This window comes from Equus caballus, chromosome 18, assembly GCF_041296265.1.
Source record: "Equus caballus isolate H_3958 breed thoroughbred chromosome 18, TB-T2T, whole genome shotgun sequence".
NCBI lineage: Eukaryota > Metazoa > Chordata > Mammalia > Perissodactyla > Equidae > Equus > Equus caballus.
Window position 1 is genome coordinate 3,738,152 of NC_091701.1, and position 16,499 is coordinate 3,754,650.

General features: G+C 38.2%; 1 protein-coding gene across 17 annotated transcripts in view; it reads left to right on the top strand.

Moving 5' to 3' along the window:
• IWS1 (interacts with SUPT6H, CTD assembly factor 1) overlaps nucleotides 1–16,499 on the top strand; it is a 59,701-nt gene that overhangs the window by 412 nt on the left and 42,790 nt on the right. For 9 of the 17 annotated variants that reach the window (XR_002801451.2, XR_011428665.1, XR_011428667.1 and 6 more), the window contains exon 2: nucleotides 1,768–1,886. Coding sequence is in view for 12 of the 17 variants with exons in the window: in XM_023622658.2 (XP_023478426.2) it covers nucleotides 1,768–1,886 (119 nt within the window). In the remaining 5 variants the exon portion in view is untranslated. The remainder of the gene's footprint in view (nucleotides 1–1,767; nucleotides 1,887–16,499) is intronic. The other 8 variants (XR_011428666.1, XR_011428668.1, XM_070242315.1 and 5 more) reach the window with 1 other exon arrangement.

The following is a 16,499-nucleotide window of genomic DNA, read 5'->3' on the forward strand; positions in this document are numbered from 1 at the left end:
CCGCCTTCTCGCCGGCCGGGGCTCCGCTGAAGCGCTTCCCGTGCGCAGAGTCCTGGGGGCGGGCTCTCCTGCTGGGGGAGTTTTTCGGGAGTTGAGTGTTTCTTCGGGAATCCAAGGGGCTGGTCGGCGGGGGTGCTGCGCCTTCCCTACACTCTTCACTGCGAGCTCGGGCCAGTCTGGTCTCGCCTGTGACCCTGGTTTCCCGGAAAAGAGAACGTAGGCCCCGTGTCTGAGCTGTATGAACAGCGTGGAGTAAGGCGTGTGCCTCTGGCACCGGCGTTCTGTCCTTTCCTTCCCCGTGAGGTCTCTGCTCTCTCCCCGCTGAAGTTTGCTCTCCTCTCTTTCCTGTTTCCTCCGTGAGCACCTCCTGGGCGCCCCTCTGCTCACGTGCTGCCGGCACCGGAGATGCGGACGGACGAGGGGGCCTGGTGGGGAAGAACGCGCTCCGTCTGCTTTCCCCTAGGCTCCTGGGTGCATTGAGTGCCCTCCGTCAGAACTGCTTCAGTAACTGTCTGAACGTTAACCTCTTTTCTGTTCTGACTTCGCTTCGATTCCTTACATATGACAGCGGATAGTGATGACTGCATACGTGTTTCCAAGCACGCGCTGCTGGCTTAAAACGTCTTCCTGATGTTTTCGAAATAGTTTTCAGTTCCTTTGTGTTTGTAAATAAGTAATTATATGTACTACATGTATATAAAGTGCTAAAAAGACATGAAAAATATTAGTTCCCCCACTTTCCATTTCTTTTAGATTTTTTTGATATTTACCTTCGTATTACTAACTTATGCTGTCTCTTTTTGCATCATTTTTAGGCATTCTGTAATGATTTCTTACGCTGGGACAGTATTTTAGCCTCTTACGTGCTCTCTTCTCCCCATACTCTCACTGTTGCAGCATAATTGTTACATTTCAAAATTAATTATTTTTGTTGTGACTATATAGGGATTCTTTCCTCCTTAGCTAAGTAGAGTAGCTCATTGGTAAGATAATTCGATCCTTATGTAGCTTTTTGGTTTTCCTGTAGTTGACTGATTCATTTAAAAAATTTTTTTATTAAATTTCTAACCAAATCTTCCCATATCCTCCAACAGTCCTAAATTCCTCTCAATTCAATTTTGCTTTATATCTTTAAAGTATTGGTTAAAGGTAGGTAGCAAATGATTTTGTTTTTTTACCACTTTGTAATAGTATAGTACGTGCTTTACTTTGAGTTTGCACTGTTTCTGGACTGGAGTTCCTTGTGCTCTTGTTTTATAAACAAATACATGCTGTACGTCAGGTACCAGGCAGTGTTTTGGGCTCCAGGGATTCAGCAGTGAGCCAAAATCCCTGCTTTTTTGGCACTTTCCTTCAAGTGAGGAAAGACCCACAGTAAGCAGAATAACTTGGTAAGTCGCATAGTACATTAGGAGGTGGTAAGTGCGTGCTGTGGAGAGAACAGACGCAGTTTTTCACAGAAAGTTGAAATAGTTAAAGAGCACACTGTTACTTAGAGGTTGTCCACTTGGTCCTTAGTGATGTTTCTTAAGCTTCATGTTCCTTTTATGATGTATTTTTGCTGCCACATTTGTCTCAATACATGTCATGATTGTTGGTATTTGTATAAGTGTTATCCTGTTGTCTTATTCACAGTGTCAGCATCACTAGTTCTGCCTCATCGGTGGTAACCTTTGCTCTTGCATTGTTCTTGACTCATTTGTGTTCATTTCAGCTGTAGATGTCATCCATCTTACACCTTAAGTGGGTTTTTGTTTTATTTTTAAGCAGATGATGGTGGCGCTACCCCAGTGCAGGATGAACGGGATTCAGGGTCAGACGGTGAGGATGATGTAAATGAGCAGCACTCTGGATCAGACACTGGAAGTGTAGAACGTCACTCAGAGGTATTGGCTACACGGCATCTTCGGGGAGACTTGTCCCTTGCATTCTGTGAGACCTGTTTTGTTGAGGAGTTATAGAGACCTTGGCTCAGGGTTTATACCTCACACCCTGGGAGTAAAGCATTTTAAGTTGAGAATTGCTTTAAAAGTAAGTAAATAAATAGGGAGAGTCTGGTTACTTATGACATCAGAGGGAAGTAAGTTCTGATTGGGTTCCATTTCAGGTATTAAGCAGTTTTCACCTGTGCATATTGATTCATAAAATGGGCCGGGCCTTTGATATTTGACTGGGCTTCCCCGTTCCCAAAATGATGTCTTACTGGGACAATGAGCATTTGCAATCTGGACAAGTATCAGTTGAAATCGAAAGTTATAGGGGTTTATCACGTATCAGAATTTATACCAGGATTTGGCTTTCTCCATCTGAACTGTTCCACTGTCTATAATGTGTGTGATAACAGCAAGTGTAATCTAAAAAGCTGTTTTGGCTTAATAGTGCACAGTACTATTGGATCTTGTATACAGCATTTCAGCCTATTTGGCCTAATACATAAATGTTTTTAAACCTACTTAATTTGCTTCTCTGCTTATACAGTCTGTACTGCACAGTGTTAACAAAATAAAATTGGGATGTTTTCAATAAGTCACTTGGAAGTCTTTGGTGAACACAAACTGAAACATACAGGAATGATACAGATGGCCAAGTTTTCTTCTAAGAGCTTTATATGCCATATATTTTGCTTGATTACACATGCACAGCAAATTGTCCAGTTTTAAATAGTAGGTACGATTGTTAGAGATTTATTCTTAACTCTGTCCTTTGACATGTCATTAGTGTATTCATATCCAACAAATATTTATTGACCACCTGCTGTGTCTCAGGCTCATTTGACATATCAGAGACTAAATGAGGTTCCACCACCACTAAAGTCCTTCTCTTGAGTTTATTTTCCAGTAGAGGGAGAAAGTCGTTGAACAACATACATTTTTTAAAAAATTGTAGTTTGTTAGAAGATGATAAATGCTGTGGAGAAAGAACAAAGTTGAAACAGAATGAAGGGTGCCAGGATGGAGGGCAGGTTTGAGTATTAAATAAGGAGGTACATGGAGGCCTTATTAAGGAAGTGACATTCGAATCAAGGCGTCAGAGGAGGTGAGGGAATATTCACATGGCTACATAGGGGAGGAACATTCCAGGCAAAGACCCTGTGGTAGGAGCGTGCTTGCCATCTTCAAGGAACACCAAGGAGCCAGTGTAGTTAGAGTGGAGTAGGCAAGGGGCAGGTGAGATCAGAGGTCAGATGGACTGGGAGAAAGACTTAGTTATTTTGATGGCTCTCAGTTTTTTGTGTGCTCTTAAGCATTTAGGCTAAGTTTGAATAAATATATTAATTGATAGGTAGAAATTACTTGATAATGTAAACATTATTACAATATATTTAGTGTGTAGTATCTTAAGTTTCCACCTAGGAAAATAGCACCAGATTGACTCATGAATTCATGCTTCAGTTAGAAACATAATGTAGGCTTACCTTTAAGTGTCTTCAATTAATTTTTAGTAGTGAGATGGATTGTAAATAAATAAATGTGCATGTTGAAAATTTGGAAGTTATATAAAAGTTTAAAGAAGAAAATTAAAATCAACGTGCTCCTATCACAAAGATGACTAGCTTTTTATATTTTCCTGCATTTTTATTCTCCCTTATGTATATAATGTATATATGTATTTTAAGTTACTTGAGATTTTACTTTGTATATTTTGTATGTGTAATATTTTTATGTCTTTAGTGGAGATTGTACTTAAGTATTTCCTCATGTCACTCAAGATTGTCACAGCATAATTTTGACTGGTTGCATAATATTTCATAATATCACTGCACCATGACTTAGTCAACAGTTTCCTAATTGTTGACATTTAGACCGTTTAGGTATTATAAATGAAGTCTGCCATGAACATATTTTTGTACTTTTCATTTTCTTATTTTGCTGAACTACTAGTAGTTTGAGAGTTCTGGTCATACCCTTATTAAGTGTTGAGTTCTATATCAATGCTCTTTTTTTTTTTTTAAGATTTTTTTATTTTTTTCCTTTTTCTCCCCAAAGCCCCCCGGTACATAGTTGTATATTCTTCGTTGTGGGTCCTTCTGGTTGTGGCATGTGGGATGCTGCCTCGGCGTGGTTTGATGAGCAGTGCCATGTCCGCACCCAGGATTCGAACCAGCGAAACACTGGGCCGCCTGCAGCAGAGTGTGTGAACTTAACCACTGGGCCACAGGGCCAGCCCCAATATCAATGCTCTTTTGCCTGTTTAAAGTGGCTTCTCAGAAATTTTGTATTTGCCCATTAAAAATATTTTCTAGAAGCCATGGCATGTTAAAAGAGTACGGTTGTATGAAGTGGAGCACTGGAGGTTTCAGGCCCCAAACCTTAAAAGATGTGTATTAGTTTCCTGTTGCTGCTGTAACAGCTTGGCACAAATGTAGTGGCTTAAAACAACAAGGACTTCTTATCGTACACTTCTGGAGGTCAGAAGTCCAGAAGGGATTTCACTGGGTTAAAGTCAAGGTGTCACCAGCACTGTGTTCCTTCTCTAAGGGAGAATCCATTTCCTTGGCCTTCTCCAGCTCTACAGGCCACGTGCATTCTTTGGCTTGTGGCCTCTTCCTCCATCTTCAACACTGGCACCATAACTTTTTAAATCTGTTTCTCTGACCTCTGCTTCTGTCTCTCTTACTCTGACCCTTGTGCCTTCCACCTGTAAGGACCTTTGTAATTATCTTGGGCCTATTCAGATAATCCAGGATAATCTCCCTCTCTCAAGATCCTTAATTGTATCTGCCCAGTCCTTTTTGCATGTAAAGCAACATATTCACTGCCTCTGGGGATTAAGACATGGACATCTTTGGGGAGGAGCACTATTTTGCTTTCCACAAAATGGACTCACAACATGATTTTCCAGATAACGATACCGGAAAAAGAAAGACTTTTCCATTTGCATTTCAGAGTTTAGACTAGTTTTTAAAATTGATTTCATCTACAGTATTTGCTCTGCATGCATTTCTTTAGATCTCTAAGAAAGGTTTTGAAAAAACTCAAGATAATATTTTAAAGCTTAAAATTAATGCAAAAAATAGGAACAAAATATCAAAATCTTAAAGTCGGGATCAGTAACTGCTTTGCTGCTCTATATTGGAGCCTGAGGTAAGAGGAAAAATCAGTAATACTCTCTCTGTTTTTCAAATTTTCATATTGTGTTCATCATGAATTTTTTTTGCATCAACTTTGGTTTTTTTTCTTTTTAATTTTTTATTGAGTTAATGATAGGTTACAATCTTGTGAAATTTCAGTTGTACGTTATTGTCTGTCAGTTGTGTTGTGGGTGCAACCCTTCACCCTTTGTGCCCACCCCCCACCCCCCTTTCCCCTGGTAGCCACTAATCTGTTCTCTTTGTCCGCATTTAAATTCCTCATATGAGTGGAGTCATACAGAGATTGTCCTTGTCTATCTGGCTTATTTCACTTAACATAATTCCTTCAAGGTCCATCCCTGTTGTTGCACATGGGACGGTTTTGTTCTTTTTTATGGCTGAGTAGTATTCCATTGTATATATATACCACATCTTTTTTATCCAATCATCTGTTGATGGGCAGTTAGGTTGCTTCCACGTCTTGACTATTGTAAATAATGCTGCAATGAACATAGATGTGCATAGGACTTTTGCAATTGCTGACTTCAAGCTCTTTGGATAGATACCCAGTAGTGGGATAGCTGGGTCATATGGTAGTTCTATTTTTAGTTTTTTGAGGAATCTCCATACTGTTTTCCATAGTGGGTGCACCAGTTTGCATTCCCACCAGCAGTGTATGAGGGTTCCTTTTTCTCCACAACCTCTGCAACATTTGTTGCTATTAGTTTTAGATATTTTTGTCATTCTAATGGATGTAAGGTGATATCTTAGTGTAGTTTTGATTTGCATTTCCCTGATGATCAGTGATGATGAACATATTTTCATGTGCCTATTGGCCATCTGTATATCTTCTTTGGAGAAATGTCTGTTCATGTCTCCTGCCCACTTTTTGATGGGGTTGTTTAATTTTTTATTGTTGAGTTGTGTGAGTTCTTCATGGGTATTAAGCCTTTGTCGGATGTATTACTTGCAAATATTTTTCCCAGTTAGTGGGTGGTTTTTTTGTTTCAGTCCTGTTTTCCCTTGTCTTGAAGAAGTTCTTTAGTCTGATGAAGTCCCATTTGTTTATTCTTTCTATTATTTCCCTTGTTGGAGAAGACATGGTGTCCAAAAAGATCCTTTTAATACTGATGTCAAAGAGTGTACTGCCTACATTTTCTTCTAGAAGCCCTATGGTTTCAGGTCTCAGCTTTAGTTCTTTGATCCATTTTGAGTTTATTTTGGTGAATGGTGAAAAAGAACAGTCAATTTTCATTCTTTTACATGTGGCTTTCCAGTTTTCCCAGCACCATTTGTTGAGAAGACTTTCTTTTCTCCATTGTATGCCCTCAGCTCCTTTGTTGAAGATAAGCTGTCCATAGATGTGTGGTTTTATTTCTGGGCTTTCAGTTCTGTTCCATTGATCTGTGCACCTGTTTTTGTACCAGTACCATGCTGTTTTGATTACTGTGGCTTTGTAGTATGTTTTGAAATTAGGGATTGTGATGCCTCCAGCTTTGTTCTTTTTTCTCAGGATTGCTTTAGCAATTTGGGGTCTTTTGTTGCCCCATATGAATTTTAGGATTCTTTGTTTTATTTCTGTAAAGAATGTCGTTGGGATTCTGATTGGGATGGCATTGAATCTGTAGATTGCTTTAGGTGGAATAGACATTTTAACTATGTTTATTCTTCCAGTCCTTGTACATGGAATGTCTTTCCATCTCTTGATGTCGCCAACCATTTCTTTCAGAAAAGCCTTGTAATTTTCGTTGTATAGGTCTTTCACTTCCTTAGTTAAATTTACCCCGAGGTATTTTATTCTTTTTGTTACGATTGTGAATGGTATTGTGTTCTTGAGTTCTTTTTCTGTTAGTTGGTTATTAGAGTATAGAAATGCTGATGATTTATGTAAATTGATTTTATACCCTGCAACTTTGCTGTAGTTGTTGATTACTTCTAAAAGTTTTCCAATGGATTCTTTGGGGTTTTCTATATATAAGATCATGTCTGCAAACAGCGAGAGTTTCACTTCTTCCCTCCCTATTTGGATTCCTTTTATTCCTTTTTCTTGCCTAATTGCTCTGGCCAAAACCTCCAGGACTATGTTAAATAAGGGTGGTGATAGAGGGCATCCTTGTCTTGTTCCTATTTTCAGGGGGATGGCGCTCAGTTTTTGCCCATTGAGTATGACATTGGCTGTGGGTTTGTCATATATGGCCTTTATTATGTTGAGATAGTTCCCTTCTATGCCCATTTTGTTGACAGTTTTTATCATAAATGGCTGTTGGATCTTGTCAAACGCTTTCTCTGCATCTATTGAGATGATCATATGGTTTTTCTTCCTCAGTTTGTTGGTGTGGTGTATCACGTTGATTTGCAGATGTTGAACCATCCCTGTGTCCCTGGTATGAATCCCGCTTGATCATGATGTATGATCCTTTTGATGAATTGCTGTATTTGGGTTGCCAAGATTTTGTTGAGAATTGTTGCATCTGTGTTCATCAGCGATATTGGCCTGTAGTTCTCCTTTTTCGTGCTGTCCTTGTCAGGCTTTGGTATCAGCGTGGTGTTGGCCTTGTAGAATGTGTTAGGAAGTGTTCAGTCCTCCTTAATTTTTTGGAATAGCTTGAAAAGGATAGATATTAAATCCTCTCTGAAAGTTTGGTAGAATTCCCCAGGAAAGCCATCTGGTCCTGGGGTTTTATTCTTTGGGATGCTTTTGATTGCTGTTTCAATCTCTTTCCTTGTGATTGGTCTCTTCAAATTGTCTGCTGCTGCTTGACTGAGCTTTGGGAGATTGTAGGAGTCCAAGAATTTATCCATTTCCTCTAGGTTATCCATTTTGCTGGCATATAGTTTTTCGTAGTATTCTCTTATAATCTGTTGTATTTCTGTAGAGTCTGTTGTTATTTCTCCTCTTTCATTTCTGATTTTGTTTATTTGAGCTTTCTCTCTATTTTCTTTGTAAGTCTGGCTAGGGGTTTGTCAATTTTATTTATCTTCTCAAAGAACCAGCTCTTTGTTTCATTGATCCTTTCCACTGCCTTTTTTGTTTCAAGAGCGTTTATTTCTGCTCTGATTTTTATGATTTCTCTCCTTCTGCTGACTTTGGGCTTTGTTTGTTCTTCTTTCTCTAATTCGGTTAGATGTAGTTTAAGATTGCTGATTAGGGGTTTTTCTTGTTTGTTAAGATGTGCCTGTATTGTGGTGAATTTCCCTCTTAATACAGTTTTTGCTGTAGCCCATATGAGTTGGTATGGCATGTTATCATTTTCATTTGTCTCCAGGTATTTTTTGATTTCTTCTTTATTTCTTCAGTGATCCATTGCTTGTTCAATAGCATATTGTTTAGTCTGCACATCCTTGTGCCTTTCTCAGCTTTTTCCTTGTAATTAATTTTTAGCTTTATAGCATTATGATTGGAGAAGATGCTTGTTATTATTTCAATTTTTTTAAATTTCTGGAGGCTTGCCTTGTTTCCCAACATATGCTCTATCCTTGAGAATGTTCCATACGTGCTTGAGAAGAACATGTATTCTGCTGTTTTTGGATGGAGTGTTCTGTATATGTCTATTTAGTCCAACTGTTTTAACTTTTCGTTTAGCTCCACTGTTTCTTTGTTGATTTTCTGTCTGGATGATCTGTCCATTGATGTGAGTGGGGTGTTGAGCTCCCCTACTGGTATTGTGTTATTTTTGATATCTTCTTTTAGGTTAGTTAATAGTTACTTTAGGAACTTTGGTGCTCCTGTGTTGGGTGCATAGATATTTATAAGGGTTATTTCTTCTTGATGAAGTGTCCCTTTGATCATTATATATTGGCCCTCTATGTCCCTCTTTACCTGTCTTATCTTGAAGTCTGTTTTGTCTGATATAAGTATTGCGACACCTGCTTTGTTTTGTTTCCTGTTAGCTTGGAGTATCATCTTCCACCCCTTCACTCTGAGCCTGTGTTTGTCCTTGGAGCTGAGGTGTGTTTCCTGGAGACAACAAATTGTTGGATCTTGTTCTTTAATCTGATTTGCCACTCTGTGTCTTTTTATTGGAGAGTTCAGTCCGTTTACATTGAGGGTGAGTACTGATGCATGAGGGCTTAATGCTGCCATTTTGTTGCTCGTTTTCTGGTTTTCCTGTGTTTCCTTTGTTTCTCGTCGTGTATGTTTTAGCCTACCCCTTGACTTCTGCAATTTCTTATGGTGGGTTTCTTAGATTTTTCCTTATTTATGTTTTGTGTGTCTGTTCTGTTTTTCAGTTTAGTGGCTACCCTGAAGTTTGTATTCAGAATCTCGTGTATAACATAGTCCATTTTCTGGTAGTCTCCTACTTCCTTAGCCTAGACTGTTTCAGTCCCTTTCCTCCTCCCCTCCTAAATTATTAATTTTCATCTCTTATTCCAACTTGTGTTGTGAGTTTGTGGTTAGAGTAAGATCATCTTTGCTTTGGTGATTTACTTCCCTTTATCCTAATGCTGTAGTTGAATATTTGCTATCCTATTCTGATTCTATCTATTTGTCTCCCTACTCTGTGTTTTGTGACCTCTTTCTCCCTTTTTTCTCTTTTCAGGTATGAGCACCTTCTTGAGGATTTCTTTTAGTGGAGGTCTTGTGACTTCGAAGTCCCTTAGCTTTTGTTTGTCTGGAAAAGATTTAATTTCTCTCATATCTGAAGGATGTTTTTGCTGGATAGAGTATTCTGGGCTGAAGATTTTTATCCTTTAAAGTTTTGAATATGTCACTCCAATCTCTCCTAGCTTGTAAGGTTTCTGTAGAGAAATGTGCTGAAAGTGTGATAGGGGTTCCTTTGTAGGTTATTTTCTTCTGCCTTGCTGCCCTGAGTATTCTTTCTTTGTCATTCATTTTTGCCATTTTTATTACTATATGTCTTGCAGTAGGTCTTTTTACACTGGCAACTCTTAGGAGATCTGAAAGCTTCCTCCACACACATTTCTCTCTCAGTCTCTAGATTTGGAAAGTTCTCTTCTATTATTTTCTTGAGCACACTTTCTGCTCCATATTCCTTTTCCATACCCTCAGGAATTCTGATTATTCTTAAGTTGCATTTTCTCATTGAGTCAGCTATTTCTCGGAGATTTTCTTCAGTTTTTTTAATTCTTAGTTCTCTTTCTTCTTCTGTCTGGAGCCATTCAGCCAGTCTATCTTCGATTATGCTAATTTTTTCCTCTATGATGTCTACATGGGCATTCAGGGAATCCATATTCTGTTTTATCTGATCCATTGTGTTTTTCATCTCTTCTATTTCTGATTGATTCTTCTTTATAGTTTCAATCTGTTTTGTGAAGTAACTCCAGAACTCGTTGAGTTGTTTCTCTATATTTCCCTTTACCTCATTGAGTATTTTGATGATAGCTACTCTGAATTCATTGTCACGTAGTTTACCTGTTTCCAAGTCCTCGGGACATACTTCTTTGTTTTTATGGTTTTCCTTGTGGACTGGAGCCTTCATAAATTGCTGGATGGTAGAGGAGTGGTTTTTACGCATGATGCTGTTATTCGGTTGCAGTTACAGCCTGTCGCCCCTAGATGGGGATCGAGAGCCATGTGTTCTGAGCCCTCCACCTTCAGGTGGGATGGCGCGGGCTGGGGGAGGAGGGGCACTTTCTCTTGCGTGCTGACCTGGATTTGGATCAGCTCTTGCTTTCTGGTCTCCTGGGGCCCTGGCTGGGGTTCACCCATGTGAAAGCTTTCCCCCATTAGAGGGTTTCCACTGCACCGGTGGTGGGAGTCCTGGACAATCCCCAGACACGCGGCCCCTCCCCTGCTCCTTCCCTCACCTGCGGCAGCAATCCCAGTCTCTAGGGGCGGGAGTGAACTACTCTCTTACCGTATTCCAGCTCCTCCGAGGGCAGCTCCAGCCTCTCTACCCTCCATTGTTTGGCTCCTGTGGGTGGTTGACAATTTCTGTTATTAGGATTTTTTTTTGTTTGGAAAGCAGTTACTCTTTTTGGTTGTAATTTGGAGGGGAGAGAGTCTCGGGTGAACTCATGCTGCCATGGTGCTTATACGGTACTAATCTTAATGGGACCTCTGTCATTGCCGAAACAGCATTATGTGTTGCATGACTGTATTTACAGTAGTGCAACCATTAGCGTAGTCAATTTTAGAATGTTTTTGTCACCTCAAAAAGAAACCCTTTAGTTATTACCTCTTTATCATCTCCCTGCCCACAAACCCCTCTCGCTTCTGGGTTTAGTATGAATGGAATTATATAACGTTGTCTTTTGTGACTGGCTTCTTTCTCTTAACGTAGTGTTTTCAAAGTTTATCCATATTGCAGCATATATCGATACTTCATTCCTTTTTGTTGCAAATAATATTTCATTGTATGGATATGCTGTATTTTATTTAATTTGTCAGTCGATGGACATTGTTGTTTCCACCTTTTGACTATTATGAGTAATGCTGTAAACATTTATGTAGAAGTTTTTGTGTGGACGTAGGTTATTTCTCTTGGGTATGTGCCTAGGAGTGGAATTGCTGGGCCATGGTAACTTTATGCTGAATTGTTTGAGGAACTGCCAGACTTGTTTTCCACAGTGGCTGCCCCGTTTTCTTTCCCACCAGCAGTGTATGATGTTCTGATTTCGCCGTATTAGTTTATTTTCTTTTTTCTCCCCAAAGTCCCCTGGTACATAGTTGTGTATTTTTAGTTGTAGGTTTTTCTACTTGTGGCATGTGGGATGCTGCCTCAGCATGGCCCACCGAGCGGTGCCACATCTGCACCCAGGATTCGATCTGGCAAAACCCTGGGCCACCAAAGCGGAGTGCACAAACTTAACCACTCGGCCACGGGGCCAGCCCCTCCATATTCTTGCTAACTCTTGTTGTTACCTTTTTGATGATAGACATCTTAGTGGATGTGAAGTAGTATCTTGTTGTGTTTTTGATTTGCATTTCCCTGATGAGTAATGATGTTGAGTATCTTTTCAAATGCTTATTGGCCATTCGTATATCTTCCTTGGAGAAAAGTTCATTCATTCAGATCCCTCGTTCATTTTTTAATTGGTCTATTTGTGTTTTTTATTATTTAGTTGTAAGAGTTCTTTAAGTAGTCTGGGTACGTGTTCCTTATTAGCAGACCGATGAGCACATATTTTCTCCCATTATATGAGTTGTCTTTTCACTTTGGTACCCTTTGAAGCGCAAATGTTTCTAGTTTTAATGAATCCCAATTTATCTGTTTTTTCTTTTGTTGCTTGTGCTTTTAGTGGCATATTTAAGAATCCTTTGCCAAATCCAAGGTCTTGAAGATTTACCCCTGTTTTATTTTTGAGAGTTTTATAGTTTTAGCTCCTACATTTAGGTCTTTTATCCATTCTGAGTTAATTTTTGTATACTGTGAGATAAGGGTCCAATTTCATCTTTTGCATATGGCTGTCCACTTGTACCAGCATCATTTGTTGAGATGACTATGCTTTCCCCGTTGGATATTCTTGACACCCTTGTCAAAAATGAGTTGACCATGAAATATGTGGGTTTCTTTCTGGACCTTCAGTTCTAATCCATTCATGTCTGTGTCTGTCACTTGTGCCAGTACCATAGTACCTTGAGTAAGTTTTGATATCAGGAAGTGTGAGTTCTCCTTTGTTGTTTTCCAACATTTTTTGTCTCTTCTGGGTCCCTTGCAATTACAGATGTATTTTAGAATCAGTTTGTCATTTTCTGCGAAGAAGTTAGCTGAGCTTCTGGTAGTGATTGCACTCAATCTGTAGGTCACTTTGGAGATGTCATCTTGACAATAGGAAGTCTACTGATTCACGAATATAGAATGTCTTTTTATTTATTTAGGTCTTTCTTGATTTCCTTCAACAGTGATTTGTAATTTTTCAGTGTACAAATGTTGCATTTCTTTGTTAAATTTATTCCCAATTACGTATTCTCATTAATGATTAGTAAGTTAAATTGCTTCATTAATTTCATAGTCACATTGTTCTTGAACATTTTTCCTACTAAAATTCTTTTTTTTCCCTTGTGGTCTGAAAATATACTTTGTAAATTTATTAAGGTTTGTTTTATGGCCTCACATACGGTCCATCCTGGAGAATGTTCATATGCAGTTGAGAAGAATGTATGTTCTGTTTCTGAACCTAAAGTGTGTGTCCTGTAGTCAACTTATTTAGATCAGGTTTTTTAATCCAGTTTCTGTCCCTTGATTGGCTTGTTGAATCCATTCACATGTAGTGTTTTGATAGAGTTGGAGTCTGCCATTTTACTTTTGATTTCTGTATGTCTCATGTCTCTTTTTGTTTCTCTGTCCTTCCTGTCTCCTTTCTTTTTCATTAAGTGAATATTTTCTAATGTAGCATTTTAATTCTTTTTCTTTTTTAAATCAAAGTTCTTTTTACTATTGCAAAACGAGAGTCTTTAGAGAAATTAGTATAATTCAACTTAGTTATTGAATCTTTTGCTAGACCAATCAGCTCATACCATTATAGTGCCCTTTGGGATGCTCTGTTTATCAGAAGTTCAGATCTTTTGGGGGGCATGACACATCTATGCTTTTTTATTTTTCAGCTTTATTGAGGTATAATTGACAAAAATGTAAAATATTTCAAGCGTACATTGTGGTGGTTTGATATACGTATACGTGGTGAAAGATTTCCTCCCATCTAGCTAATGAACATATTCATCACCTCACATATTTATTTATTTGAAGGAGAACATTTACACTCTACTCTCTTAGCAAATTTCAGTTGTACAATACAGTGTTATCAACTATAGTGAAAATGTTATACATTAGATACCCAGACCGTACTCATCTTATGGCTGAAAGTTTGTGCTCTTTTTACCAACCTCTCCTTATTTTCGCCCTCCAACCCCCAAGCCTCTGGCAACCAGTTTTCCACTCACTCTTTCTCTGAGTTTGCCTTTTTTTGTTTTTTTCCAGATTCCACATATAGATGATACCATGCAGTTTTTGTCTTCCTCTGTCTGGCTTAATTCACTTAGCATAATGCTCTCAAGGTCTGTCCATGTTTTTGCAAACAGCAGGATTTCCTTCTTTCTCATGACTGAATAATGTTGCTTTGCGTATGTATATACACACAATGTCTTTATCCATTCATCTGTGGATGGGCACTTAGACTGTTTCCATATCTTGGCTATAGTAAATAATGCTACAATAAACATGGGAGTACAGCTATCTCTTCAATAACCTATTTTCATTTCCTTTGTGTATATACCCAGAAGTGGCATTGCTGGATCATGTGTAGTGCTATTTTTAATTTTCTGAGGAACTTCTGTACTGTTTTCTGTATTGGTTGCACCAATTTACATTCCCACCAACAGTGTACAAGTGTTCCCTTTTCTCTACATTCTGGCCAACACTTGTTATCTTTTCTCTTTTTAAGGACATTCATTCTAACGTGTGTGAAGTGGTATCTTATGTGATTTTGATTTGCATTTCCCTGATGATAAGTGATGTTGAGCACCTTTTCATGTACCTGTTGGCAATTTGAATAGCTTCTTTGGAAAAATGTTTATTTAGTTCCTCTCCCCATTTTTTAATCAGATTGGAGGTTTTTTTTGCTATTGAGTTGTATGAGTTCTTTATATATTTTGGATATTAACTCCTTACCAGGTATATGATTTGCAGGTATTTTCTCCAGTTTTTTAGGTTGCTGTTTCATTTTGTTGATGGTGTCCTTTGTTGTGCGGAAACCTTTTCGTATGATGTTGTCCCATTTGTTTATTTTTGCTTTTGGTGTCCAATCCACAAAATTATTGACAAGACTGATGTCGAGGAGCTTACTATCTAGGTTTTCTTCTGGGAGTTTTATGGTTTCAAGTGTTAAATTTAAGTCTTCAATCCAATATGAATTGATTTTTGTGTACAGTGTGAGATAAGGGTCCAGTTTTATTCATTTACGTGTGTCTGTCTAATTTTCCCAGCACTATTTATTGTAAAGACTACTTCCCCATTGTATGTTTTTGCTCATTTCTGGTAAGTTAATTGACCATATATGCGTGTGTTTATTTCTGGTCTCTCTCTTCTGTTCCATTGATCTTTGTGTTTGTTTTTATGCCAGTACCGTACTTTTTTTGTTATTAAAGCTTTGTAATATAGTTTGAAATCAGGAAGTGTGATGCCTCCAGCTTTGTTGTTCCTTCTCAAGATTGCTTTGGTTATTCGGGATCTTTTGTGGTTCCATACAGATTTTAAGATTGTTCTATTTCTGTGGAAAATGCCATTGCAATTTTGGCAGGGATTGCACTGAATCTGTAGATTGCTTTGGGTAGTATGGACCTTTTAACAATATTAATCCTTCCAATCCATGAGCATAGGATATCTTTCCTTTTATTTGTGTCTTCTTCAATTTCTTTCATCACTGTCTTATAGTTTTCTTTGTACAGGTCTTTTAGCTCCTTGCTTAAATTTGCTCTTAGGTATTTTATTCTTTTTGATGGAGTTATAAATGGGATTGTTTTCTTATTTTCTCTTTTTGGTCGTTAGTGTATAGAAATGCAACTGATTTTTGTATATTGATTTTGGATTCTGCAACTTTACTGAATTTGTTTATTCTAACAGTTTTTTTTGTGGAATCTTTGGGGTTTTCTGTATGTAATATTATGTCATTTGTAAATAATGGCAGTTTTACTCCTTCTCTTCCGATTTGGATGCCTTTTATTTTCTTTTTCTTGCCTAATTGTTTTGGTTAGAACTTCCAGTACTACGTTGAATGAAAGTGATGAGAATGGGCATCCTTGGCTTCTTCCTGATCTTAAGAGGAAAGGCTTTCAGCTTTTCACCATTGAATTTGATGTTAGCTGTGGGCTTGTCGTACATGGCCTTTATTATGTTGAGATATATTCCTTCTTTACCGAGTTTCTTGAGAGTTTTTATCATGAATGGATGTTGAATTTTTTCTGCATCTATTGAGATGATCATCTGGTTTTTATTCATTTTGTTAATGTGGTGTATCACATGGGATTGAATTGTGAGTGTTGAACTGTCCTTGCATCCCTGGGATGAATCCCACTTGATCGTGCTGGTCTTTTTAATGTATATGATCCTTTTAATGTATTGTTGAATTTGGTTTGCTAATATTTTGTTGAGGATTTTTGCATCTATGTTTGTCAGGGATATTGGCCTGTACTTTTCTTGTAGTGTCCTTGTCTGGTTTTCGTATCAGGGTAAAGCTGGCCTTGTAAGATGAGTTTGGAAGCATTCCCTCCTCTTCTGCTTTTTTGGAGGAATTTGAGAAGGATTGGTATTAATTTGTATTTAAATATTTGGTAGAATTCGCCAGTGAAGCCATCTGATCCTGGACTTTTCTTTGTTAGGAAGGTTTTGATTATTGATTCAGTCTCCCTACTAGTAATTGGTCTGTTCAAATTTTCTGTTTTTTCATGATTCAGTCTTAGCAGGTTGTATGTTTGTAAGAATTTATCCATTTCTTATAGGTTGTCCAATTTGTTGGTGTATAATTGTTC